Source organism: Scyliorhinus torazame, chromosome 15, assembly GCF_047496885.1.
Source record: "Scyliorhinus torazame isolate Kashiwa2021f chromosome 15, sScyTor2.1, whole genome shotgun sequence".
Taxonomy (NCBI): domain Eukaryota; kingdom Metazoa; phylum Chordata; class Chondrichthyes; order Carcharhiniformes; family Scyliorhinidae; genus Scyliorhinus; species Scyliorhinus torazame.
In genome coordinates, this window is record NC_092721.1 from 94754046 (window position 1) to 94781536 (window position 27491).

The window sequence follows — 27491 nt, forward strand, 5'->3', positions numbered from 1 at the left end:
AATCCATCTGATCCTCACCTATCACCCCCGGCACACAGTTCTCAATTTGCATTGCCAACACCTTCGGCAGTAATTTGGCATCCATATTAATGGTGATATCGGGTGGTACGACCCACATTGCTCTGTGTCCTTGTCTCTCTCCAAAATCAGGGAGATGGAAGCCTGCGACAAGTGAGGGCAGATCAGCCCCAAACCTTTTATAAAACTCTGCCAGGAACTAATCTGGCCCTGGGACCTTCCCTGCCTGCGTCGTCCCCATACCAGCCACCACCTCCCTCACCCCAATTGGGGCCCCCAGTCTCTGAACTAGCCCGTCTTCCACTTTGGGAAACTTTAACCTACCCAGGAACCACTGCATTGTCGCCTACCTGGTCGGGGGCTCTGCCTCGAACACCCCATTTACCCATTCCGGGTCCATCGCCACCTTACCTTCATCATCCCTCACTCTACCAATCTCTCTTGCTGACTTCTGCTTTTTCAACTGCTGGGTCAACAACCTACTCGCCCTTTCCCCATACTCATACACTGCCCCTCTGGCCCTCCGCAGCTGCCCCATTGCCTTCCCCATAGAAACTAGTCCAAACTCCAACTGGAGCCTCTGCCTCTCCTTCAACAGCCCTGGCTCCGGCGCCTCCGAATACCTCCTGTCCATACCCAAAATCTCATCCACCAGCCTTGCCCTCTCCTCACATTCTGTGATTTCTTAGTCCACACCTCTGGATTATTAGTGTAGTAGCATAGTCACCAATCTACAGTACCCTGGATTTACACTCTCAAAATTAATTCAAACTGTAATGTTGCGACTTTGAAATAAAAGCTTAAGAAGGAACAACAAAGTCACACTGTGCTTCAGTGAGGCCATCTGAAGATGCTGTGAAGAATTGCTTGAGCACTTATCCCCACTTACACTCACGTTCTGGATTCATGCTTTGTGGCAGAATCAGAATCTGAAATCTCTTCACAAATGAGGAGCTGAACAAGAACATATTGTAGCGAGAATAGCTTTCCAGATGAAAAGGCGAACTCCTTGAACACTTATATTGAGCTTGGAAAGCCATGTGATAGCAAAGCACAGTGAAGATAGTCAGTGTTGTGCATGCTGAGAAATTCTATTTAGTTTTGATGTTAGCTCGCAAGCTAATGAATATTAATTATTCACAGGGGGGCATGTGGGACTATTTACAATTTAGGGATGTACAACAGAACTACTTATGTGTAATCATTCAGGAGAATGGGGAAATCAAACTTTTGGATTCAGAAACATAATGGGCGTGATTCTCCAAAATGGAGACTAAGTGTTCGCGCCATTTCACGACGGCGCGAAATGGGCACGGGGACTACCGTTTCTGGCCCCCATAGGGGGCCAGCGCGGCGCTGGAGCGGTGCACGCCGCTCCAGCCTCCATTCCCAGCGCCAAATGGGCGCCGTGCCAACCCGCGCATGCGCAGTTGGGCCGCGCCAACCCGTGCATTCGCGGGGGAATTCTGCAGCGTGCCAGCCCCGACGCAATATGGCATGGGAGTTCAGGGGCCGGCCGCGCAACAAAATAGGCTCGTGGGGGTGTGGGGGGGGGGGGGGGCGGCCCGCTGATCGGTGGGCCCCGGTCGCGGGCCAAACCCCATCAGAGGCCCCCCCTGGTGAGAAGCGCTTTTCCCCGCCCCACAGGCCGCCCCCTGACTCTTCGCGCAGAGATCCCGCCGGCAGCGACCAGGTGTGAACGCTGCAGGCGGGACTCTGCCGTTTCCGCACGGCTGCTCGGCCCATCCGGGCTGGAGAATCGGCGGTCCGGTCCTGGACAGCGACCGGCGTCGGGGCAGCTTGGAGAATCGCGCGCCGGCGTCGGGGCAGCGTGGCGCGGTTGCGGCGATTCTCCGACCCGGCGCAGGGCTGGGAGAATCACGCCCAATATACATTAGACAAAGTAAAAATAATAACAGGAGAATAGAGAAGGAGGGAAGACAGAATGTGCATAGCAACAGTAAAATAATTTCAAATGTTAAATTTGATTCAAACGGGTTAAGATTTCAACAATAAAATTACACCTAACAAATCAAACAATATTATTACATTATTGCAATATTTGCTCTGAATTTTAGCATTGTGGTGCTAAAAACTAACAATTTGCTGTCAACATTTCACAATAAATAATGACATACGATATAACTAGAAAGTGTAAAGGAAAATCATCAATTGCCACATGTATTTAGTCGTGACCATAAGAACACAGTTAAGGTCTGAAACTGTAATAAGCTGACACTTATCTAGAGACCACCTGACATCAGTACCATTGGTAGTCACTGTCGACTTGATTTACTCCACAGCAGTAAGCAACAAATTGTAAAAACAAGACCATTAGCTTCCAACCTAAGTAACGGAGGAATCATAAACTATTAGAAGTAAAACCTTTACTTAGTTTGACAGTGAGTTTGTTACTGAAACATACGCTACCTCGAGGAAAAAATATATAATAGGTAAATGTAACATATTGACAAGGAACCAATGTGGCAGCAAACATCATACCACCAAGTTTAGCATCTTCCAGTTCAATTAATGGACAGATAATATTACCGAATGTAAAATATCTAAATATACTATTTGTAATAACAACAGAACATTCATGAATGCTATGACTTTATAGTGGCACATGATTAATTTGTATCTGACTAGGTGCTTCTTAGATAATAAAGACATTCAGCTGATATCTGCCAAACTCCAAAATGCTTCTTCCCCTGAAATATTACATATTGCCACTGCATGTTTCATTCACTCGAGGGTAACAACGGCAGATGGTAATCTCCCAGCTTTTGCCGCTAACAACCTCATCAATGTTCTCTCCGGGGAAGGAGCTGTGTTTATTTCGGGAGGAATCATCAGTCAAATTCTCTACAGGACAACTTAGTCTTACACATAATTGTAGCTGACATATCAACACTTCTTCTTTGAGTGGGGTAATTCAGTTTTTGTCAATATGCATATCCCACACCCTTATAGTGGTTTTCCGAGTGAATGACACGGAATATGTTTCTAGTAAATTAAAGATTAATAAATCTGCAAGCTCTGCATAAAGTCAGTGCTCCTTACCATTATGGAAATTGTAGGACACACTATTAATACTACATAAATGAAAGCTACAATTTAAAAAATACTTTACATACTTTTGCACAGATGATTTTACTTAGGACAGTATTTAAAATTTTTAATTTCTGTTTGCAGGTCAGTTATGATTGAATTAAGCCATTCTGCCATCATAGAATAAAACACCAGAGAAGAGGGCCATTCAGCCCATTATGTCTGTGTTGGCTTTTCAAGGATTTATCCAATTAGTCCCACTCCCTTGCTTTTTCCCTATATTCACGCAGGTTTTTTCCCTTTCAAAGATTTTTTATCCATTTCCCTTTGGAAAGTTATAATTGAATCCCTTCCCTTGAGCTCGGGACCCATTGTAATACGGGGAGCACCCCCCACCCCAGGGACCCCCTGCTTAAATGGACCCCCTCTTTTCACCCCCCTGTCTGGAAGTTGGAGAACGGTCCAGACAGGGGCACTGGGAAGCAGCTCCATGTGTCCATTCCTCCAAGGAGAGCAGCTGTGCCTGCCTCTGGCTCCCACGGATCCATTGTCTGCGGACCACTTGTGGCTTTTGGGTGGTGGTCTGTAATTGACAGCTTGTGGTGACCATCTGCAGCTTTCATAACCTTTTGTGCTTAAATGGCCTAAATGGTGAAACCCCAATGTTTGCAAGCATTAACCACATCAAAGAGGTGTAAGTGCATTCCAATCACTAAAGCATGTGATTTCACTGAGCTTGGGCCACTGGGGCGTGAGGGGATGTGGGTGGATCAAGGCTGCAGATAGTTTTTGCAAGCTGTCAGTCACAGACCACTGCTCGGGATGGATCTGTGGGAATTAGAGGCAGGCAGCATTCTCCTTGGGGGAATGGGCATGTGGAGCTGGAAGGTAAGTATTGCGCTATAATGCTTCCTGCTGCCCCTGTCTGGACTGCTATCTGGCTTCCAGACAGGAGTCTCTTTTCTGGGCATGGGGGAGGATGTCTGTGGAAGGGGTTCCCCTAATACAGGGGTCCTTGAAGGTGGGGGATCTGCTAGTGGAGGGGTGGGCAGCCAGTGTATTGGGGGGGGGGGGGGAAGTGGCCCTCGGATGGGCTCGGATAGTCTCTACCAGCATGGCCCTGGCATGGTAGATCTTGCAGTAGGCCAAGGGAGCACTGCCGGGTCCACGTCAGGTTCACAGTTGCTGAGACCACGGTGATCTGTGTCCAAGTGATTTCCGACCGCGGGTACCGGAGAACCACGGGGGGCTGGAGCATAGGGCGCCAGGCCCGCTAAATAGAGCATTGTGGACCTTGTTACATTCTGGGTGTCCCAGGGTGGAGAATCCCATCCCTCATCTTTGACTTCAATGTAACAAGATAAAGATGAAATGTGTTGTGGTTGCTATTTCCCAATTGTTTTCCTACTCGAATAAATTATTTGTCCCACTCAATTTCTCAAGTAAATTGTGCAGCATATTGTACTTGAGCTAGAGAAACACTTGGTGTAGAAAGCTGTCTTGGATGCATCCTGTGAAGCATTTTTCACTTTGACCACGGGCATTATTTTCTTCTCAGTCTATCATGAATAGATAAGATTATTCCTTTCATTGGCCTGTTTGTTCTTGTTTATCTCCACAGTGCAATTTCACTATTTGACTCCTAATGTGCACTGGGATTTGATGAGGGGCTCTGATGAAAACACTGACCTGAAATGCTTTCTCTCCCCATAGATGCTGCCTAACCTGCTGAATATTTCCAGCATTTTGTTTTTTTGTCTGTTTCTGTTCCTATTTTGTAAATCTGTCTTTACAAATTCTGTCATCTTATAACCACAATAGCACAGTGGTTAGCACTGTTGCTTCACAATACCAGGGACTTGATGGGCCGAATGGCCTCCTTCTGCACTGTAAATTCTGATTGTATGAGCCACATTCAGGCAGTGTATTCCAGATCATAACAACCGGTGCATAATTATTTCCCGTAATATCACCTCTGATTTTTTTTGTCAATTACTTTAAACAGCGTCCTTTGGTTTCTGCCCGTACTCGTGACTGGAAACAGTTTCATTTGTCCCATCAATACCCTTCGATTCTCTGCTATAAGGGGAACACCACCAGCTTCTTTTGTCTTTTCAAATGAGTGAAATCTTTCATCTCTTGTACTATTCGCATATATTTCCTTTGTACGCTCTCTAAAGCCTTGACATGTTGTCTCATCCATGATACAGTACCCTGCTCACTCAGTAAAAAAGTGCAGTTCGAATTGTTCGCATGCGCTTCAAGTGAACAAATGAATGAACGTGCCTGCAAATGTTATTTTCAAGATGTATTGGGGACCTCTGAACATGATGCCCTGAATAATACAAGAAGATAATGAACCTACAGCACAAAGGTTAATGATATTCATTACGAGATTCCATAGACATAGCAAATGCAGTCAGAAGATTAAGGTGAGAATTGAAGATTTTTGATGGGGCAAATGTAACTGTTTCCAGTCACAGGACACCAACTTAAGGTGATTGACAAAAGCAGCAATGGAAATGAGGAAAAACATATTATGCAGGCAGTGAGTAGTGTCTGAATTGTACCATCTAGGAGTGTCATGGAGACAGATTCAATTGAGACATTCAAAAGAGAATTTGCTAATTATCTGAAGAGAAAATAATGCAGGGATACGGTGAAGAGGTAGGGGAATGGGATTGGGTGAGTTGTTCTTTAAAAGCGAGCAGAGGGCTTCCGGTTGCGGCTATGCAGAGCTAGGTCGCATATTCGGTAGCTCCCGCTTGGAACGGACTATTGGGCTCTTTTGCAGGGCATTTGTTTGACATTTCCCGGTGTGGGAAGAGGACTGCAACACTCCCCTGACGGTGTCCCCCAGGAGTGTTGGGTCTTTTGGCTGCCAGGCCCGGCAGAAGCAGTGGAAGATTAGGCTGCAACAGGATAAACAGCATTTGCAGCTGTTTGCAGCATGCAAGCGGGGGAAGGGCAAGCTTAAAGCTGCAAACAGTCCTGAGGACCTTTATCAAAAGTGAATTCTAACAGCAGAGGGAACAACTGTGAAAAGATCTCACCAGGGCCACTGAAGAAGCGGGGACGAGGCTTCCGGTGGCAGCCATGGAGGAGTAGGTCACGCATTCGGCAGCTCCCGTCTGGAATGGACACTTAGACCTTTTTCAGGAGTTTCCACGGACATTTTGGGGCAGATTGGTGAAGCGAACACTGCCAAAAGGATTCCCTCTAGAGACTTTTGGGCTCTTTTCAGGGCCCCCAAGGGCACGTTTTCGACGTTTCCCGGTGTGGGAAGGAGTTAATAATAGTTCCCCGTCAGTATATGGCTTTAACTAGGAGCGGGGTGACAAAAAAGGTGGTGGTGGACCAGAAGAAGGGAGGGAAGAAGGACAAAATGGCGGCGGGCGGAGACCAGGCAGCGTGGAGGCAGTGGGCGGAGGAGCAACAGGAGGGTATCCAGCGCTGCCTCAGAGAGATTAAAAAGGACCTGCTAGAGCCGATGAAGGCTTCTATTGATAAGCTGCTGGAGACACAGACGGCCCAGGGGGTGGCGATCCGAGAGGCTCAACAAAAGATCTCTGTCAATGAGGACGAGATCTTAGTCCTGGCGGTAAAGGTGGAGGCGCACGAGGTGCTCCACAAGAAATGGCAGGAGCGGTTCGAAGAGTTGGAGAATCGGTCGAGGCGGAGGAATCTGCGGATTCTGGGCCTCCCGGAGGGGCTGGAGGGGCCGGACGTGGGGGCCTATGTGGTCACCATGTTAAACTCGCTGATGGGAGCGGGGTCCTTCCAGCGGCCCCTGGAGCTGGAAGGGGCCCATAGAGTGTTGGCGAGGAGGCCCAAGGCTAACGAACCTCCGCGGGCGGTGCTGATGCGGTTCCATCGGTTCGTCGATCGGGAGTGTGTGCTCAGGTGGGCCAAGAAGGAGAGGAGCAGCAGGTGGGAGAACGCGGAGGTTCGGATATATCAGGACTGGAGTGCAGAGGTGGCGAAGAGGAGGGCCGGGTACAATCGAGTGAAGGCGGTGCTGCACAGGAAAGGGGTGAAGTTTGGCATGTTGCAGCCGGTGCGATTGTGGGTTACCTACAAGGACCGGCACCATTATTTTGAGTCTCCGGAGGAGGCGTGGGCCTTTGTTCAGGCCGAGAAGCTGGACACAGACTGAGGGTCGGGATGGGCGATTGGGGACTGCGGTGGATATGTTATGCCTATTTTTGGTTTGGGGGGGGGGGGTGCCTTTGCATTGTTTTGGGTTTCTTTTTCTCTGTGTTTTTCTCTTTCGGGTTGGGGAGGGTGGATGGGGCGGGTTGGGCACTGTTTTGGTTGGTGGCGGGGCCTGGTAGGTGGAGAGCGCGGGATTTTTTTCCCCGCCGAAGACTGGGGGGGACGGGACTGGGGCGGGGAAGCGAGGATTGTTTCCCGCGCTTAGAACGGAGGGGGAGAGCCTGTGAATGGGGAGCGGGAGAGGAGGGTGTGCCACACAATGGGAGGAGTCGAAGGGGAGGCGGGAGTGGCCGGGGTCAGCAGGAGTCAGCTGACTTACGGAAGTGCAATGGGGGGAGTAAACCAGCTAGGATGGGTTCTAGCCGGGGGGGAGGTGGGGGGGTGGGGGAGTGGGTGGGGGGGAATCGAGTTGCTGCTGCTAAGATCAAGGAGGAGCTGGAGCAAGTGGGGTGGGTCAAGACGGGGGTATGCCGCTGTGGGGAACGGGCCGGGTGTGGGGTGCGGGCGCGTGGCTGGCCGAGGAGGAGTCATGGCTAGTCGGCGGGGGAGGGGGGCGGGTAGCCCCCTAATCCGGCTGATAACCTGGAATGTAAGGGGACTGAATGGGCCGGTTAAGCGGGCCCGCGTGTTCGCACACCTGCAGGGGCTCAAGGCGGATGTGGTTATGCTCCAGGAGACACACCTGAAGGTGGCAGACCAGGTAAGACTGAGGAAAGGGTGGGTAGGTCAGGTGTTTCATTCGGGGCTAGATGCCAAAAATCGAGGGGTGGCGATCTTGGTGGGAAACAAGGTGTTATTCGAGGCGTCGAGCATTGTGGCAGATAATGGCGGTAGGTACATAATGGTAAGTGGTAAGTTGCAGGGAGAGAGGGTGGTACTGGTCAACGTGTATGCTCCGAAATGGGACGATGCGGGTTTTATGCGGCGTATGTTGAGTCGGATCCCAGACTTGGAAGTGGGGGGCCTGATAAAGGGGGGAGACTTTAACACGGTGTTGGATCCTGCACTGGATCGCTCCAGGTCTAGGACGGGTAGGAAGCCGGCAGCGGCTAGAGTGTTGAGGGGATTTATTGACCAAATGGGAGGGATGGACCCTTGGAGATGTGCAAGGCAGGGGGCGAGGGAATTTTCATTCTTCTCACATGTCCATAAGGCTTATTCTCGAATCGACTTTTTCATTTTGAGTAGGGCGCTGATAGCGAGAGTAGAGGATACCGAGTATTCAGCAATAGCCATTTCAGACCACGCCCCGCATTGGGTGGACTTGGAGATGGGGGAGGAGAGGGACCAGCGTCCGCTGTGGCGCTTGGAGGTGGGGCTGTTGGCGGACGAGGAGGTGAGCGAGCGGGTCCGAGGAAGTATAGAGAAGTACTTGGAGACCAACGACAACGGGGAGGTCCGAGTGGGGATGGTATGGGAGGCACTGAAGGCGGTGGTGAGGGGAGAGCTGATCTTCATCAGGCCCACAAGGAGCGGAGGGAGCGGGGGGGAGAGGGAGAGGCTGGTGGGGGAGATGGTGAGGGTAGACAGGAGGTATGTGGAAGAACCTGAGAAAGGGTTGTTGAGGAAGAGGCGCAGCCTCCAGGCCGAATTCGACCTGGTGACCACCAGGAAGGCGGAGGTGCAGTGGAGGAAGGCCCAGGGGGCGGTCTACGAGTATGGGGAAAAGGCAAGCCGGATGCTGGCGCATCAGCTTCGGAAGCGGGGCGCAGCTAGGGAGATCAGGGGAGTTAAGGACAGGGGAGGGAGCGTGGTGCGGAGTGGGGTTGGCATCAATGGGGTCTTCAGGGACTTTTATGAGGAATTGTACCGATCCGAGCCCCCACGGGAGGAGGGAGGGATGGGCCATTTCCTGGACCAATTGAGGTTTCCAAAGGTGGAAGAGGGACTGGTGACGGGACTGGGGGCCCGGATTGGGCTGGAGGAGCTGATCAAAGGGATAGGAAGCATGCAGGTGGGTAAGGCACCGGGGCTGGATGGTTTCCCGGTCGAGTTCTATAAAAAATATTTGGACCTGTTGGACCCGCTGTTAGTTAGGACCTTTAATGAGGCAAGGGAGGGGGAGGGGCTTTACCCCCGACGATGTCCCGGGCACTGATCTCCTTGATCCTGAAGCGGGACAAGGATCCCCTGCAATGTGGGTCTTACAGACCGATTTCCTTGCTAAATGTAGATGCCAAGGTGCTGGCGAAGGTCTTAGCCACGAGGATTGAGGATTGTGTGCCGCAGATCATCCATGAAGACCAGACGGGGTTTGTGAAGGGGAGACAGTTGAACGCAAATGTGCGGAGGCTTTTGAACGTTACCATGATGCCGGCGGGGGAGGGGGAGGCGGAGATAGTGGTGGCGATGGACGCTGAGAAAGCCTTCGATAGGGTAGAGTGGGGGTACCTGTGGGAGGTGCTGAAGAGGTTCGGGTTTGGGGAGGGGTTTGTCAGGTGGGTTAGGCTGTTGTACGAGGTCCCGATGGCGAGTGTGGCCACAAATAGGAGGTCCGAGTACTTTCGGTTGCACCGAGGGACGAGACAAGGGTGTCCACTGTCCCCCTTGCTCTTCGCACTGGCGATTGAACCTCTGGCTATGGCACTGAGAGAGTCGAGGAACTGGAGGGGGTTGGTGCGGGTTGGGGAGGAGCACAGGGTGTCGCTTTATGCGGACGACCTGCTGCTGTATGTGGCGGACCCGGTGGGAGGAATGCCAGAGGTAATGAGGATGCTTAGGGAATTCGGGGACTTTTCGGGATACAAGCTCAATATGGGGAAGAACGAGCTGTTCGTAGTTCAGCTAGGGGACCAGGAGAGGGGGATTGGCGAGCTCCCACTAAAAAGGGCGGAGAGGAGTTTCAGATATTTGGGGGTCCAGGTGGCCAGGAGCTGGGGGGGGCCCTGCATAGGCTTAACTTTACAAGGCTGGTGGAGCAAATGGAGGAGGAGTTCAAGAGGTGGGACGCGTTGCCGCTGTCCCTGGCGGGTAGGGTGCAGTCAATCAAAATGACGGTGCTCCCAAGGTTTTTGTTCCTGTTCCAGTGCCTCCCCGTGTTTATCCCGAAGGCTTTTTTCAGGCGGGTTAACAGGAGTATAATGGGGTTTGTGTGGGCGCGAGGGACTCCGAGGGTGAGAAGGGTGTTCCTGGAGCGGAGTAGAGATAGGGGGGGCTGCCGCTGCCCAACCTCTGTGGGTACTACTGGGCCGCTAATGCGACAATGGTGCACAAGTGGGTGATGGAGGGGGAGGGGGCTGCATGGAAGAGGCTGGAGACGGCGTCCTGTGTGGGTACGAGTCTGGGGGCGCTGGCAACGGCGCCGCTCCCTCCAAGGAGGTATACCACGAGCCCGGTGGTGGTGGCGGCCCTCAAAATTTGGGGGCAGTGGAGGCGGCATAGGGGGGAAGTTAGGGCCTTGGCATGGACCCCATTATGGGGGAACCACCGGTTCGCCCCAGGAAGAACAGGTGGAGGGTTTTCGGGGTGGCACAGGGCAGGCATACGAAAGTTAGGGGACCTGTTTGTGGACGGGACGTTCGTGAGCTTGGGTGAGCTGGAGGAGAAGTACGGGCCTTCAGGTACTTACAGGTAAGGGTGTTTGCCAGACGGCAGTTGGTGGAATTCCCACGGCTACTGCCACACACAGTACAGGACAGGGTGCTCTCGGGGGGGTGGGTGGGATTGGGGAAGATCTCGGAAACTTACCAGGTGATGCAGAAGGAGGAGGAGGCCTCGGTGGTGGAGTTGAAAGGTAAGTGGGAGGATGAGTTGGGAGAGCAGATCGAAGAGGGGACGTGGGCAGATGCCCTAGGGAGGGTGATCTCTTCCTCTTCATGCGCGAGGCTCAGCCTCATACAGTTTAAGGTGCTGCACAGGGCACACATGACCGGGACAAGGATGAGCAGGTTCTTTGGGGGTGAGGACAGGTGTGTTAGGTGCTCAGGGAGCCCAGCAAATCACACCCATATGTTCTGGGCATGCCCAGCGCTGGAGGAATTTTGGAAGGGCGTAGCGAGGACGGTGTCGAGGGTGGTAGGATCCAGGGTCAAACCAGGCTGGGGGCTCGCAATATTTGGGGTGGCAGAGGAGCCGGGAGTGCAGGAGGCGAAAGAGGATGGAATTCTGGCCTTTGCGTCCCTGGTAGCCCGGCGGAGGATTCTCCTTCAGTGGAAAGATACGAGGCTCCCAAGTGTGGAATCCTGGATCAGCGATATGGCAGGGTTCATTAAATTGGAGAGGGTGAAATTCGCCTTGAGAGGGTCGGTACAAGGGTTCTTTAGGCGGTGGCAACCGTTCTTAGACTTTCTGGCAGAACGATAGACATTGGTCAATGGCAGCAGCAGCTCAGGGGGTTGGGGGGGGGCGGGGTTACTTTATTTTTGTTTATGTTACTTACACTGGAAGGGTCTGAGGGGGTGTATACACCTGTTGTCTTAAGTCGGGGTGTTAATGTTAATTTATTATTTAGGTACGGGGGGGGGGGGGGGTTGGGGGGGTTGCTTTTTTTGATTGTGTTTTGTACTTACTTTTCTTTCTCATTTTGTTATTGATATTTTATGAAAACCTTTAATAAAAAATTTTTTTTTTTAAAGCGAGCAGAGGACAACTAAAAAGCAATAAGGGTGGAGAAGATGAAATATGAGTATAAGCGAGCTAGTAACATAAAAGAAGATAGCAGGAGTTGTTTTCAATAGAAAAAGGTAAGAGAAGAGGCAAGAATAGAGATTGAAACACTGGAAAATGAGGCTGGAAAAGTAGTAATAGGAAACAAATAAATGACAGAGGAACTGAATAGTTACTTTGCATCAGTCTTCATGGTGGAAGACACCAGTGAGAACAAAGAACAAAGAACAAAGAAATGTACAGCACAGGAACAGGCCCTTCGGCCCTCCAAGCCCGTGCCGACCATACTGCCCGACTAAACTACAATCTTCTACACTTAAGATTCTTGAGATACCAGAACTTCAGGAGAATCGGCGGCAGAAGTGAGTATAGTGGCCACCACGAAGGAGAGGTTTCTGGGGAAACTGAAAGGTCTGAAGGTGGATAAATCAATTGGATTGGATAGACTACACCCCAGGGTTCTAAAGAAGATAGCTGAGGAGATTGTGGAGGTGTGGGGAGGGTTCTTTCAGGAATCACTGGAGGCAGGGAGGGTCCTGAGGACTGGAAAATGGCAAATGTAACACCCCTGCTGAAGAAGGGAGGGAGGTTATAAACAGGAAATTATAGTGTGGTTAGCCTGACTTCGGTCATTAGTAAGACTTTCGAGTCCATTATTAAAGATGAGTTTGCAGAGTACCTGGAAGTGCATGATAAAATAGGATCGAGCCATAATGGCTTCGTCCAGGGGAGGTCATGTCTGACAAATCTGTTAGAATTCTTCATGGATGTAACAAGGAAGTTAGACAAAGGCGAACCTGTGGACATGATCTATTTAGATTTCCAGAAGGCCTTTGACAAGATGCCGTATAGGAGACTGTGAAATAAATTAAGAGCCCATGGCATTAAGGGGAAGATCCTGGCATGGATAGAGGATTGGCTGCCCAGCAGAAAGCAGAGAGTGGGAATAAAGGGACCTTTTTCAGGATGGCAGCCGGTGACTCGTGGTATGCCTCAGGAGTTCATGCTGGGACCACAACTTTTCACAATAAACATTAACGATCTGGAAGAAGAAACTGAGGGCACTGCTGTTAAGTTTGCAGATGATACAAAGAGATGCAGAGGGACAGGTAGTATTGAAGAAGCAGGGGGGTTGCAGAAGGAGTTGGACAGGCTAGGAGAGTGGGCAAAGAAGTGGCAGATGGAAAACAATGTGGAAAAATGTGAGGTTATGCACTTTGGTAGGCAGATTGGAGGCATAGATTATTTTCTGAATGGGCAAAGGCTAAGGAAATCAGAAGCGCAAAGGGACTTCGGACTCCTAGTTCAAGATTATCTTAAGGTTAATGTAGAGGTTCAGTCAGCAGTTAGGAAGGCAAATGCTGACATACCATCAATGACGACAGGCGAGAGTCGGAAGAGTAAACTGTGGCTTTAATCAGCTAAAAGACACCTCCTGGCAGCCGGTCCCAGAATGAGGGCAGGGCTGGTGGTTAGCTACCTTTATACTTGAGCCCGAGGGGTGGAGCCAGCAGGGACAAACCCAGACATGTAACAAACAGTAAGAACAGTAAGTACCATAAGTAAGAACAGTATGTACAATATAATACAGTGGTTCACCACAAATGCAATGTTAGCATTCATGTTGAGAGGGCTAGAATACAGGAGAGGGATGTACTTCTGAGGCTGTATAAGGCTCTGTTCAGACCCGATTTGGAGTATCGTGAGCAGTTTTGGGCCCCGTATCTGAGGAAGGATGTGCTGCCGTTGAAAAGGGTCCAAAGGAGGTTTAGAAGAATGATCTCTGGAAGAGCTTGTCAAATGAGGAGCATTTTAGGGCTCTGGGTCTGTACTCATTGGAGTTTAGAAGGATGAGGAGGGATCTGATTGAAGCTTACAGGATACCGAGAGGCCTAGATAGAATGGTTGTGGAGAGGATGTTTCCACTAGTAAGGAAAACTAGAACCTGAGGCCACAGCCTCAGACTGAAGGGACAATCCTTTAAAACTGAGATGAGGAGGAATTTCTTCAGCCAGAGGGTAGTGAATCCCCTCTGGCTGCAGAAGGCTGTGGAGGCCAAATCACTGAGTGTCTTTAAGACAGAGATAGATAGGTTCTTCATTGATGAGGGGGTCAGGGGTTATGGGTAGAAGGCAGGAGAATGGGGATGAGAAACATATCAGTGATGATTGAATGGTGAAGGACTCGATGGGCTGAATGGCCTAATTCTGCTCCCAAGTCTTATGGTCTTACGGTCTTCTAGAAAGCTGGCACATATATGGGCAGCACGGTAGCATTGTGGATAGCACAATTGCTTCACAGCTCCAGGGACCCAGGTTCGATTCCGGCTTGGGTCTCTGTCTGTGCGGAGTCTGTACATCCTCCCCGTATGTTTCCTCCGGGTGCTCCGGTTTCCTCCCACAGTCCAAAGATGTGCAGGTTAGGTGGATTGGCCATGATAAATTGCCCTTAGTGTTGGGTGGGGTTACTGGGTTGTAGGGATAGGGCGGAGGTGTTGACCTTGGGTAGGGTGCTCTTTCCAAGAGCCGGTGCAGACACGATGGGCCGAATGGCCTCCTTCTGCACTGTAAATTCTATGAAATGCTATGATGGGCCAAATGGTCACCTTCTCTGTTGTAATCATTCTATGATTCAACTTTTCTTACTGATGTGTAACCTCACAATATCAACCTCAAAATATTGCTATTTTGTCCTCTGCACAGTTAGAGGAAATATTAATGACATTTGGAAACTAGGCCTATGTATCTTTTAACTATAACCCTGTGCCATCTACTCTCTTATTGTCATTGGCGTATAAAGCTTGAATATTGTTGAAAAATACATTTTGTTGAAGTTTTTCATCTTGCACTCATCATCACAATTGCAAGAATGCCAATGTCAGGGGAAATAACAACGTTATCCTGTATGAAAAACTTAAACCAGGCAGCTTGATCCATTGCATTGACCAATCAGAGTCAAGCTGCCTAGTTTTCATGTTCAAACGATGCTTGGCATTTAATTTTCATTAACCATTGACTTGTGCATTCTTTATGGCAACACCTCTACCAATCGGAGTCCACTTGCCAACCAATCAACATTTTTAACAGTATAAAGTTGTTGTTTCCTCTAAAGTAAGTATTTATGCGATTTTTCTGATGAGTGCAAGATGAAAAGTTTCAACAAAATGTCTTTTTGTTCAGAGAAACCCTCATAATGGTCTGAAAACCAGAATGGAAACGATGGTGCTGTGCTACTAATGATTTAATGCAACATGCAAAGTTAATGTAACATTCACCACCAAAAAGAAATTCACAAAAAAATGTAATTATATGGACATCTACATTTGATAAATATGTAGTTTTATCTCACTATCAAGCTAACTTGTTAGATTATTTACAACACCAAACAGGTATAAATTTGAAGAAGGATACTCTCAGAACAGCTTTAACATATATTCAACTTTACATATCATTCATGTAAATTTAAACAGCATTCATGTAAAATATCATGCAAAACGGGTCTCTCTCTAATCCATTAAATTGACTGGAGACATCAATAATAAAGCAGTGTTTTGTGTATTAAGTAAATTGGTGTCCGAAATTGTAAATATAACAAGTATCATGAACATCGATTGCAAATCGGTTGTCCCTGAATGGTGGGTTAGCAACTCCATTACCATATACTAACATATTTTTCTGGAGATATTCCATAATTATCTATTTTGTGCAGTTTTGTACAGGTGTATTTCAGTGTATTCAGATCTTACCTGTAATATAATAGCTGACTTGCCGATTGATTTCAGACCTGTCATCATCTCTTGTGCTAAGGACTGCAACAACCTCTCCTGGTGAGTCACTCTCTCGAACAGATCCCCTATATATCTCATTCACAAAATTTGGAGCATTGTCATTGATGTCTGTAACAGCTACTTGAACGATTGCTGTTGACGACAGAGACATTATCTCACCATGGTCCAAAGCTACCACTGTAAAAGTATAGATTGGCTGCCTTTCATGGTCAAGGTCTTTGAGAGTCCTAATCCAGCCACTGTTGCTGTCAATAGCAAATATTTCTGTAACATCTTCAAGTTCTGACTGAGCTGCTGGCAGCATGCTGTATATAACTTGCCCATTGGTTCCTGAATCTTCATCGATTGCTTGGACTTGAATTACTTTGGTTCCTATAGGCATTCCTTCCATTACCACAGCCTCATATGGGTGTGCTTGGAAGATAGGTTTGTTGTCATTCAAATCCATCACTTCAATTTTAACATCAGTTGTCAAAATGATGTCAGTTCTCCCATTATGAACTGTGACTGTGACCAAAAACTCATAAAAAGGTGTTGCTTCGTAATCAAGTTTCTTGTCCAATTTTAACACACCTGTGTGTGAATCTATTACAAATATTCCATCCAGGTTGTTTTTTGATAATCCACCATTAATTATACTGAACAAAACAGTCTGGTGAGGCAAAACTTTGATTGTGCCAACAGTACTTCCTATAGGGACATCCTCTGGTAACATGAATGAATACTGGTGCTGCAAAAAGGCTGGAAGTACTGTTTCAGGAGGAAGCACATGAAAGTATACAGGAACAAGAACACTCCTCACAGGTGTACCGCCATCTGAAGCTTTCACAAAAAAAGAGAGAATTGTATTTTTTAAATGGTCAAAATTTCCCTTTGTGACAATCCATCCAGTTTCATGGTCAATTTCTATTGCATTTGCTGCATAATCGGATTCTTCACTATATAATGAATACAGGATTTTAGCATTGTCTCCTTCATCCGGATCAAAAGCCTCCACTTGGATGATCAAGGATCCTTCAGTAACATCTGCTTTGACACTTGCCCTGTATTCTGAGGCCATGAACTGGGGAGCGTTGTCATTGTCATCCACCAGAATGACCTTTACGGTGCAGAATGCCGCTCTGCCACCACCATCAACTGCCATCACTGTAATATCAACATCACTCTCCAGAGGAACTTCCCTGTTAAGCTTTTCAGTTATAATAATCTGACCTGCAGAATCAATAGAGAACCGCCCTCTTGCAAAGTTATTCAGTATAATATAGTTAATGGTCCCATGTTGCCCAGAATCTCCATCAGTAGCCACCACTTGAGTCACTTTCCTTCCAATGGCAGAATTCTCTCTCATTTCCACCACAAAAACATTGCTTGTAAATACAGGGCTGTATAGATTGGCACCAAGTACTCTGATGTGCACTTGAGCAGTACTAGTAAAAATGCCATCTGATACAGAGACATTCAAGTTGTACACAGAGTCCATTCTTTGCTTGCGGTGATTGGAAAGTGTAATAATCCCTCTTTTGCTGTTCATGACAAAATTCATATGATCATTACCAGACAGGATGCTGTATTCTAATTTGTCAGCATCAGAGCTATCTTCATCAGATGCCTGGACGCAAGTTACAAAATGACCATGTGGTGCAAGTTCATTCACGTAAGCCTCGTACAGGAGCTGGTTAAAAACTGGTGGGCTATCATTCATATCGGTTACATAAACAATGACTGGGACATTCATGTTCATTGGCGGGACTCCATTGTCTATTGCTCTAGCTATAAAGCTATACTGTTCAATTAGCTCATAGTCCAACATGCGTGATGTTAGAATCAACCCACTTGTGCTGTCTATGTGAAAATAGTCTGTACTGTTTAAGTTGTCCTGGACAATCTGATAGCGTACTAATCTACTGTTTTCAGAATCTGCATCTACAGCAATAACCTGCAGCACTGGTGTTCCAACCATTGAGGATTCAGAAAGTGTTGCTTCATATTGAGTTTTTTCAAAAACTGGAGGGTTGTCATTGACATCATTTACAGATATATCCACAATTACCTCAGCTCGAGCACCTGTCAGAGAATCTGTTGCCTTTACAGTCATTTTATAGCTGGATTCAGCTTCATAGTCCAGAGGGCGCATGACACTCATGACTCCTGTGTTAAAATTTATACCAAATTGCTTTAAGTGATTTCCATCAGTGATGGTATACAGTAGACTTTGACCTTCAGGACTTGTGGCATTGATGCTGACGATGGGGGTGTATGGCTGTACGTCTTCATTTATAATTATTGCATAAAATGGTTTTGCAAAGACAGGCATTGCTTTATTAACTACTGTGATAGGCAGTTCTACAAACGTGGAAAGAGAAGGAGAACCCCCATCTGTTGCAATGACTACAACATCATATTCAACATTGGATAAATCAAATTCAAAAGGTTCTTTCAACATGACCACACCTGTATGCTGATCAATCTCAAAGTGACTATATCCATCTCTAAGAAAGTAAGTTACTTCTCCATTTTTACCCTTGTCACGATCCATAGCTGTGATGTGGTATATAACAGCAGCTGGCTCTGCATCAATTTGAACTGCAGCGTAGTAAGGAAGGCCTACAAATACTGGTGGATTATCATTAATGTCTTCAACCTGGATCCTAATGACTACCCGTGCAACACACCAGGGATCATGCTCACGACTTGCTTCCACCACTAACTCATACAACTCTTGTTCTTCCCTGTCAAATGACACAGGCATCGTTTGCACAATTCCTGAAGTAGATTTAATTGTAAACTTGTTGCCAGGGTTCAAAATCCTGTATTTCAATGGCTCATTAAGCCGGTTACCCACTGCATTTACCACAGCCACTTTTTTTATCTCTGTGCTGTTCTCCAAGATGGAAGATGAATAGAAGTTTTGAGTGAACTGTAGGCCACTGTCGATTGCATCCTTCGCTTTTATTTCTATCAGAGCTGTGCTGCTAAACTTCCCGTCGGATACACGAACAGAGAGTATATAGAGTTCTTCAACAAGAGTGTGATTCTTTACTGTGATCAATCCACTTTTCAGACCAATCTGAAAACAATTTCCTGTTTTTCCACCATTCAATGTGTAAGTTAATTCTGATAATACTTGAAAGTCAGGATCTGTGGCTGAAACTGTGAGAACCTCAACACCGCTGTATGTTGGCAGGAGAAGAACAGTTTCATACATCTCTTGGCTGAACTTTGGTGGTGAATCATTGATGTCAGTGACATGGATGGTAACCTCTGCTGGAGTTTCAGCCGTGAGCTGTGGATTTCCACTGTCTCTGACATGCACTTGGAAATGGAAAATTGGAATTTTTTCGTGATCCAGATTTGCTATAGTCCTGATTGCCCCTGTACTTGAATCAACTGAAAAATATTTCTTTGCCACCGATTCAACAATTTGATAGACAAGCAATGCATTCTGGTTGCAATCTGCATCAGTGGCTCTTATAACAAGTGGGTTGTTGCTTGTAATTAAAACAGCACTATTGACTGGAGCAGCCTCACTAATGCTACCAGAGTATATTGAATGCAGAAATATTGGAGCATTGTCATTTTCATCAACAACATGAATACTGACGGTAACGTTTGAAGACATTCCTGCCATGTTGGTTGCCTGCACAATCAGCTGATAGGAAGGAATTTGTTCATAATCAAGTGTTTTTTGAACACTAATTACTCCAGAATAAGGGTTTATTGTGAACACACTTTCTGACTTTCCAACTATTATTTCATAAACAATTGTGGATTGACTCACTGCTGAGATCATAAGCACAGAGGAACCAGGATTAGCATTTTCATTGACTTCGATTGTGTATTCTTTCTGAAGGAACTTGGGTTGAGCATTGTCCGAGAAAGTCACAGAGATACGTGCAATTGCAGTAGCAGAAAGAGCTGGTAAGCCCCGATCAGTCACTTTAACAGTCAAAACATACTGGCCAAGGGATGAGAGGTCAAGTTCTTTAGACACAGTAATAATTCCCAAAACTGGTTCGATTTTAAAAGTATTCTCATTGTTTCCTGAAAGAGGAGAGAGAATCATACATTTTTTAAAATATACATATTTTTTCAGTCATCAAACAGACTATAACTCACATTTTGCTAAGAAAGTTGGATGCTGAATTATTTGTATCTCAATGTTGCAAACTTTTACACGTTTCAAGGTAGAGACACTTTCAAAATAAAATTTTGTTATATACATTTTAAAAGGTAATATTTAGACTTATTCATAAACAGTATAAATCTGTGAATCCATCATATTTTTTGAATGTGACACCATCATTCCACAGAGCCATGGTAATTGGTGTGAGCGTGATGTCTCTATTAGGAACCCAAAATTGAAAAAGGATATAATAAAGGCAAATGAAGACTATAAGATTTCTGGGCAAAATCTGTAATAACCATAAAGAAGTACAAGGGCAGTTAAAGGAATGGGACTGGTTAGGGACAAAAAACAACATCTTGTGATGATAGCAGGCACGACTGGGGAACTGAATGAGCACTTTGCATCTCTCTTCACAAAACAGGATATGGTTAATGGGCTTAATTTTAACCCTGTGTAAGTGAGTAAGTTTTGAGCGAGTTTAAAACTCACCCAACATTCCAGTAGAGGAGGGGCGAGTAAGGATGTTGGATAGGATAAAAGGTTGAAATCACTTAAAAGTTAACAAATCACCTTATTCAGATGGAATGTATCCTAGGTTGCTGAGGGAAGATAAGGTGCAGAACAGAGCACAATCTTTCAACTCTCCTTGGTTGTGCCAGTGATCTAGACGGGAAGTAGGGGGTTTGATCAGTAAGTTCACAGATGACACAAAAATTGTTTGTGTGCTAAATAACAAGGAGGAAAGCCTTAAATTACAGGAAGGTATAGATGGGCTTGTCAAATGGGCAGAAGAGTGGCAAATGGAATTTAAATCTGAAAAGTATGAGGTGGTGCATTTTGGGGGGACTAACGAGGCAAGGGAATACACAATGAACAGTAGGACATTAGGAAGTACAGAGAACTAGAGGGGCCTTGGAGTGCATGTCCATAGGTCCCTGAAGGCAGCAGGACAGGGAGATAGGTTGGCTCAAAAAGCATATGGATACTTGCTTTTATTAGCCAAGGCATAGAATATAAGAGCAGGGAGATTATGATGAAGCTATATAAAGCACGTGTTAGGCCACCGCTACAGTACTGTGTGCAGTTCCGGTCACCACACTATAGGAAGGATGTGATTGCACTGGAGATGGTGCAGAGGAGATTAACTAGGATGTTGCCTGAGCTGGAACATTTCAGCCATGAGGAGAGGCTGATTGAGCAGGGGTTGTTCTCCTTAGAGCAGAGAAGGCTGGGAGGGGACCTGATTAAGGTGCATAAAATTATGAAATATATAGATAGGAAGAAACTTTTCCCCTTAGTGAAGGGGTCAATAACAAGGGGGCATAGATTTACAGAGGATTTGAGGAAAAACCTTTCACCCAGAGGATGGTGGAAATCTGGAACTCTCTGCCGGAAATCGTGGTAGAGGTGGGAACCCTGTCAACATTTAAGAAGCATTTAGATGAGCACTTGAAATGCCAAAGCATACAAGGCTACAGACAAAGTGTTGGAAAATGGGATTACAATAGATAGGTGGCTGGCACAGACATGACGGGCCTCTTTCTGTGCTGTATGACTCCATAACTGGAAAATTACGTACGTTACAGCCCTTCTCTGAAAAGGGGTTAAGGATAAACCAGGTAAACAGGTTCATTCGTCTAATGCCAGTGAGAGGATACCAGATGGTAGCTCCCAAATCAAGCCTCATTTGGAGAAGCATGAATAATAAGGAAAATCAGGAAGGATTTATCAAGGGAAAACTGTGTCTGTTGTAATCTTTGATGAAATAACAGAACATTGATGAAGGTAGTGCAGTAGATGCTGTAAATGTGGATTTTCAAAAAGCATCTGACAAAGTACCTCAAAACAGACTTTTGAATAGAGGTACATGTTGTTAAAGAGATGGTGGTAATTTGGATATGAGATTGGCTAAGAGATAGGAGGAAGTGGTGGCACAGTGTTTTAGGGTTGCACGGTGGCACAGTGATTAGCACTGCTGCCTCACAGCACCAGGGACCGGGGCTCAATTCCGACCTTGGATAACTTTGAGTTTGCACATTCTCCCCGTGTTTGCGTGGGTTTCCTCCGGGTGCTCTGGTTTCCCCCCACAGTCCAAAGATGTGCAGGTTAGGTGGATTGGCCATGCTAAATTGCCTCCTAGTGTCCAAAGGTTAGGTGGGGCTGGCTACGGGAATAGGGCAGGGGCATGGGCCTGGATGGGTGGTGCTCTTTCAGAAGGTTGGTGCAGACTCAATGGGTCAAATGGCCTCCTTCTAAACTGTAAGATTCTAAGAACATTAGTAATGACTGGATAATTGTTTTGACTAAAGGGAAGTGTTGTGATGTTCCCCAGGGCTTGATCATTGCTTGTATTTTTGAAAATAAATGAACTGGACTTGGATACAGGGAGTACAATTTCATAGAAAATACAAAACTTGGTAAAGCAGTAAATATTGAGCAGGGTAACATCAAAACTCATGAGGAAATCGACAAGACTGCTGAATTGGCAGGCACACGACAGCTGCAATCTACTGCAGACTCGTGTGAAGTAATGCAATTTGGAAGAAACAATATTGAGAAGCAGTATCATCTATATGGTTTTATTTCGAGGTTGCAAAAGCAGGAGAAACTAGAGGTACATGCTTACAAATGCCTCAAGAGGTCAGGGCAAGCTGATAAAGCAGTTAGGCCTATCTATGGGTCTCTGGCTTTGTGAATAGAGGCATTGCTATCAAAAACAAAGATGCCATGCTAAACCTTTACAAATTACTGGTTAGATTTCAGCAGGGCTATTTTGTACAATTCTGGGCATTACACTTTAGGAAGGATGCCAAGGCTCTGGCGAGGATACGCAAGAGGTTTACGTGGATAATACCAGGAGTTCAAGTATATAGAGGGATTGAAGAAACTGTAATTGTTCCCCTTAGAGCAGAGAGGTTGTAATTGGAAGGAAGAATACTTTATAGAGGAATTAAAAATCATGAAGGATGGTGCTAAAGGAGGGAGAAACTACTTGCTCTGGCACGTGCTCAGTGACAAGAAGTCATCGATATAAAATCATTGGCAAAAAGAATAGAATGGAAATGAGGAGAAATATATTTACACGGAGGGTTGGTTTGATTTGGAATGCGCAACTCCAAAAAATGATAGAATCAGATTCCATCTTTAGCAGTTTTCTACCTCGCGAGACAATGCATTGGTGGTCAACTCTGTTAAATATTGCCTGATGTGACTAAAAGGCCCCATGTTGACATGATAGTTTCTGCCATATTTGCTGCAGATGAAGACAGTGGGCAGAGGAGATGTAGGATTTCCTGGATTCTGTATTCATGAGGCCCTCTTCTCCACCAGCTGAGCTTTCCGTTTCTTTTTGCCTCAATAGATGCCCCCCAGACAGTTTGCCTTCAGAGGTCACGGCCCAACATTTAAAAAAATTCATTCATGGGATGTGAGCATTGCTGGTTCGGGCCAGCATTTATTCCACGCCCTCATATCTCATTTGTTGGGTATACAACCCATCATCTGTCTGACGAACATGTGGCCTGCACAAACATTGTTGGTTTCGTAATGAGTAAAAACGGATGGAATTAGCACACCCCAGGGCTTCTACGTTGGTGACCTTGTCCTGCTAAGAGATGCCAAGGATACACCTGAGACAGGGAAGGTGGAAACTGTACAGCCGATTCTCTTGATTAGCATATGTTGTCATCGGCATAGAGCAACCTTCTGATGAGGACTTGATCAACTTTTGTCTTGGATCTCAGGTGGGCAGGGCTGAATAGCTTTCTGTCAGTTTTCATATGTAAGTAGATACCCTCGAGAGGTGACCTGAAGGCGTATGACAGCAGTAAAGACAAGAGTACACCAAAGAGTGTCAGCGCCAGAACCCAACCCTATTTGACCCCACTGCAATGTTCAGAGAGCTCTGACTTTGCCTCATCTTAACTGGCCGTGCCCACCATGTGGTCATGGAAAGAATCGATCCCACTGAGAAGTTTTAGCTGTAGCCAATTTTATTCAGCAGCTAAATAGATCACCTCCGTTCATGTGGTCGAATGCTTTGGTGAGATCGATGAAAGCAATATATAGTGGTCTCCTTTGTTCACAGCATTTCTCTTGCAGTGCCAGACTGAAAAATTCTTGTCAATTGTAAATCTTCCATCTGAAACCACATTGGGATTCGGTGTACATTTGTCTAGCCAAAATCTGGAGTATAACAAGAACAACATGGGTAGACATCTTTCTCACAATGCTTAACAGCGTGATAACTTGATACTTGTTGCAATCAGGGTGGTTACCCTTGTTCATGTATAGAGTCACTATCTTTGCATCATACAAATCCTGAGGTACTTCCCCTACCTCCAGTAGAGACATGGAAGTTTGTGCAGATGCTGCAAGTGTGCCAGTTCCATGTGCCTGATGAGTTCAGGTAGGAAAGCATTAGCACCCAGAGGTTTGTCAATGGCATAAACTATGTTACAATCTCCATTCTGGGTTATAGATACAGCTCTTCCATGACAAGCAAGCTCTCTATGGTGGCTAGAACTTCCTCAGTGACAGTGTTCTTTCTCGACTACAGCCCGAGGTACTCTTCCACTCATCTCTTTAATAATTTGTTGCAGTTCTGATCTTTGTTTTCTCTGGAGCTGTTTTCTTTGTTCATAGATCTGCTGTCTTTCTGATTCCACACATGCCTCTAGTGTTCCCCAAGTTGAAGAAAGTCTGGATACTATGGCAAAAGTGTAGCCCGCAGTCATTGACTCACTGCCGAGCAGTCTGTGGGATTCTGCTGTAATTAATGGGAGCGGATCACTTACTTTTGATGACAAATTCCACTACAACGATTAACGTTGAACCAGTCAGACTTCTTCCACTCTAGCTTTCCAAATGTTGAGAATGCGGAATTGCAAATGGTATCTCAAAATATATGTCACTTTGCTTCTGCATTCTGTGTAGAAATGCCAGAGAGTGAACGTTCAGTCAAGTCAAAGAACTATTGCTTCTAATATGGTAGGCAGTATGACTGATGTTAACACAAGGCCAATGGAAAAGCTTCTCTGGTGTGCACCAGGGGTGATCTGTATCACAGTGGTTGCTGCGTGAGTTGAGAATGCTGTTGGGAGAGTCATGACTGGTGATGATCAGATCCAGCTAGTGCCACTGTCCTGATACCTAGACATTTCCAAACTTTGTTCTGAACAATTATGTTAGTTACACAAAGCTTGTGTTAGCAGCAAAGTTCAAGTAGTCTGTCCATTTTCATTTATCCTACCTATGTGTGGTAGTCAGTATTAGGGGTATTACAGTGCCCTGAATAATGCTGTAAGACCATTGGTGTGGTCTGAGACTGCTATTTTCATTGGTGAAGCCTGCCTGCTGGTTCCGCCCAGTAAGGCGGAGTATAAGAGCCTGTGTCTCCCCAGCAGCCACATTCTGTACCTGCGCTGTGCTGCTGGGGAATAAAGCCTTCAATTGTCTCCAATCTCGTCTCAGGAGTTATTCATCGAGCATCAATTTATTGCACTAGATTTTAAAGAATGGAGCTCCGAATCAAGCCGGAGTGTCTGCAACTCAGCCCCCATGCGGCAAACTCAGCAGCAACCTTCAAACACTGGCTGGCGTGCTTCAAAGGGTACCTCAGGACAGCCACAACTGAACCTATGGAGGACCAGAAACTGCAGGTTCTCCACTCGAGGGTGAGCCCAGAGATCTACACCCTCATCGAGGATGCAGACGATTTCGAGGCCGCAATGACCCTGCTGAAAGGACACTATATTCGCCCTGTAAACCAGGTCTACGCCCGACATCTGCTAGCGACGAGGTGACAAATCCCCGGGGAATCGCTGGAGGAGTTCTACCGTGCGCTCCTGGTTAGGGAGGAACTGTGACTGCCCGCAAGTTTCGGCCAGCGACCACACAGAATTTTTGATCCGCGACGCTTTCATTGCAGGTATGCTGTCCTCCCAAATCCGCCAGCGATTGCTGGAGAAAGAGACACTAGGCATCAAGGAGGCACGGGCCCTTGCTAGCTCCCTGGATGTGGCCTCCCGAAACGCCGCGCTTACGTCCCTGACCGCGCAGTAGCCCCTTGGGCAGCGTGGAATCCCCTCTGCAGCCGACTCTGATGCATCCCCCATCCCCCCACAAGATTGTGCTGCGAGACTGCCAGGCAACCCCGGGGGGCCCCGCTGCTATTTCTGCGGGCAAGCCAAGCACCCCCGGCAGCACTGCCCGGCCCGCTCATCCATCTGCAAAGGGTGCGGCAAAAAGGGCCATTTCGTGGCAGTATGCCAGGTCCGGGCGGTCACCGCGGTCTCCGGGGGCGAACCGGGACCGCCACCACAAGCCTCTCCACGAGCCACGTGTGGCCATCGGGCGCCGCCATCTTCCTTCTCCAGGGCCACGTGCGGCCTCCGGGCGCCGCCACCTGGTCCCCCGGGGACAACGTGTGACGGATGGGTGCCGCCATCTTGTACACCTCCAGCCATGTGCCACCAGTGGGCGCCGCCATCTTGGCTGGACTCTCAGGACCCCGACTCGGGTGACCAAACTACCGCCCTTGGAAAACATCCAAATTCTGCCACGACTTGCCTCGGTGACCCTGGACCAGTCTCGGCCCCGAACACTCTCGACTGCGACGACGACCGTGCTCATCAACGGGCATAAAAAATCCTGCCTGATCGACTCCGGGAGCACAGAGAGCTTCATACACCCCAATACGGTAAGGCGCTGTTCTCTTCCCATCCATCCAATCAACCAAAAAATCTCCCTGGCCTCCTGGTCTCACTCGGTAGAGATCAAAGGGTTCTGCATAGCGAACCTCACAGTCCAGGAAAGGGAGTTTAAAAATTACCGGCTCTATGTCCTTCCTCACCTCTGCGCTACCACACTCCTAGGGTATGACTTCCAATGTAACCTCCAGAGCTTAACTTATAAATTTGGCGGCCCTATACCCCCCCTCACTGTCTGCAGCCTCGCGACCCTCAAAGTAGATCCGCCTTCCCTGTCTGCGAACCTCACCCCGGATTGCAAACCCGTCGCCACCAGGAGCAGACGGTACAGTGCACAGGACTGGACCTTCGTTAGGTCGGAAGTCCAGCGGTTACTGAAGGAAGGTATTATTGAGGCTCGCAACAGTCCCTGGAGAGCTCAAGTAGTGGTTGTAAAGACCGGGGAGAAGCATAGGATGGTCATCGATTTTTGTCAGACCATCAACAGGTATACGCAGCTCGATGCGTACCCTCGCCCCTGCATATCTGACCTGGTCAATCAGATTGCACAATACAAGGTCTTCTCCATGGTGGATCTAAAATCCGCCTACCACCAGCTCCCCATCCGCCCTAGCGACCGCAAATATACTGCATTCGAAGCAGATGGGTGGCTCTACCACTTCCTAAGGGTTCCCTTCGATGTCACAAATGGAGTCTCGGTCTTCCAACGGGAGATGGACCGAATGGTTGACCGGTAAGGTTTGCGGGCCATGTTTCCGTACCTCGATAACGTCACCATCTGCAGCCACGACCAGCAGGACCACGACACCAACCTCCGAAAATTCCTCCATACCATAAGAATCCTTAATCTAACATATAACAAGGACAAATGCATGTTCAGCACCGACCGTCTAGCCATTCTCGGCTACGTAGTGCATGATGGAGTTTTAGGCCCAGATCCCGAACGCATGCGCCCAAGTCGGACCCATTGGTCGAGGGG

The 27491-nt window shown here is 47.3% G+C and overlaps 1 protein-coding gene across 8 annotated transcripts in view; it reads right to left on the bottom strand.

The window, feature by feature from the left end:
- The window catches only part of LOC140391693 (protocadherin Fat 3-like), a 1133162-nt gene that overhangs the window by 166536 nt on the left and 939135 nt on the right, over positions 1-27491 (bottom strand). For all 8 annotated transcript variants that reach the window (XM_072476450.1, XM_072476451.1, XM_072476455.1 and 5 more), the window contains one exon: positions 15635-19717. In XM_072476450.1, coding sequence (XP_072332551.1) covers positions 15635-19717 — 4083 coding nt within the window. The remainder of the gene's footprint in view (positions 1-15634; positions 19718-27491) is intronic.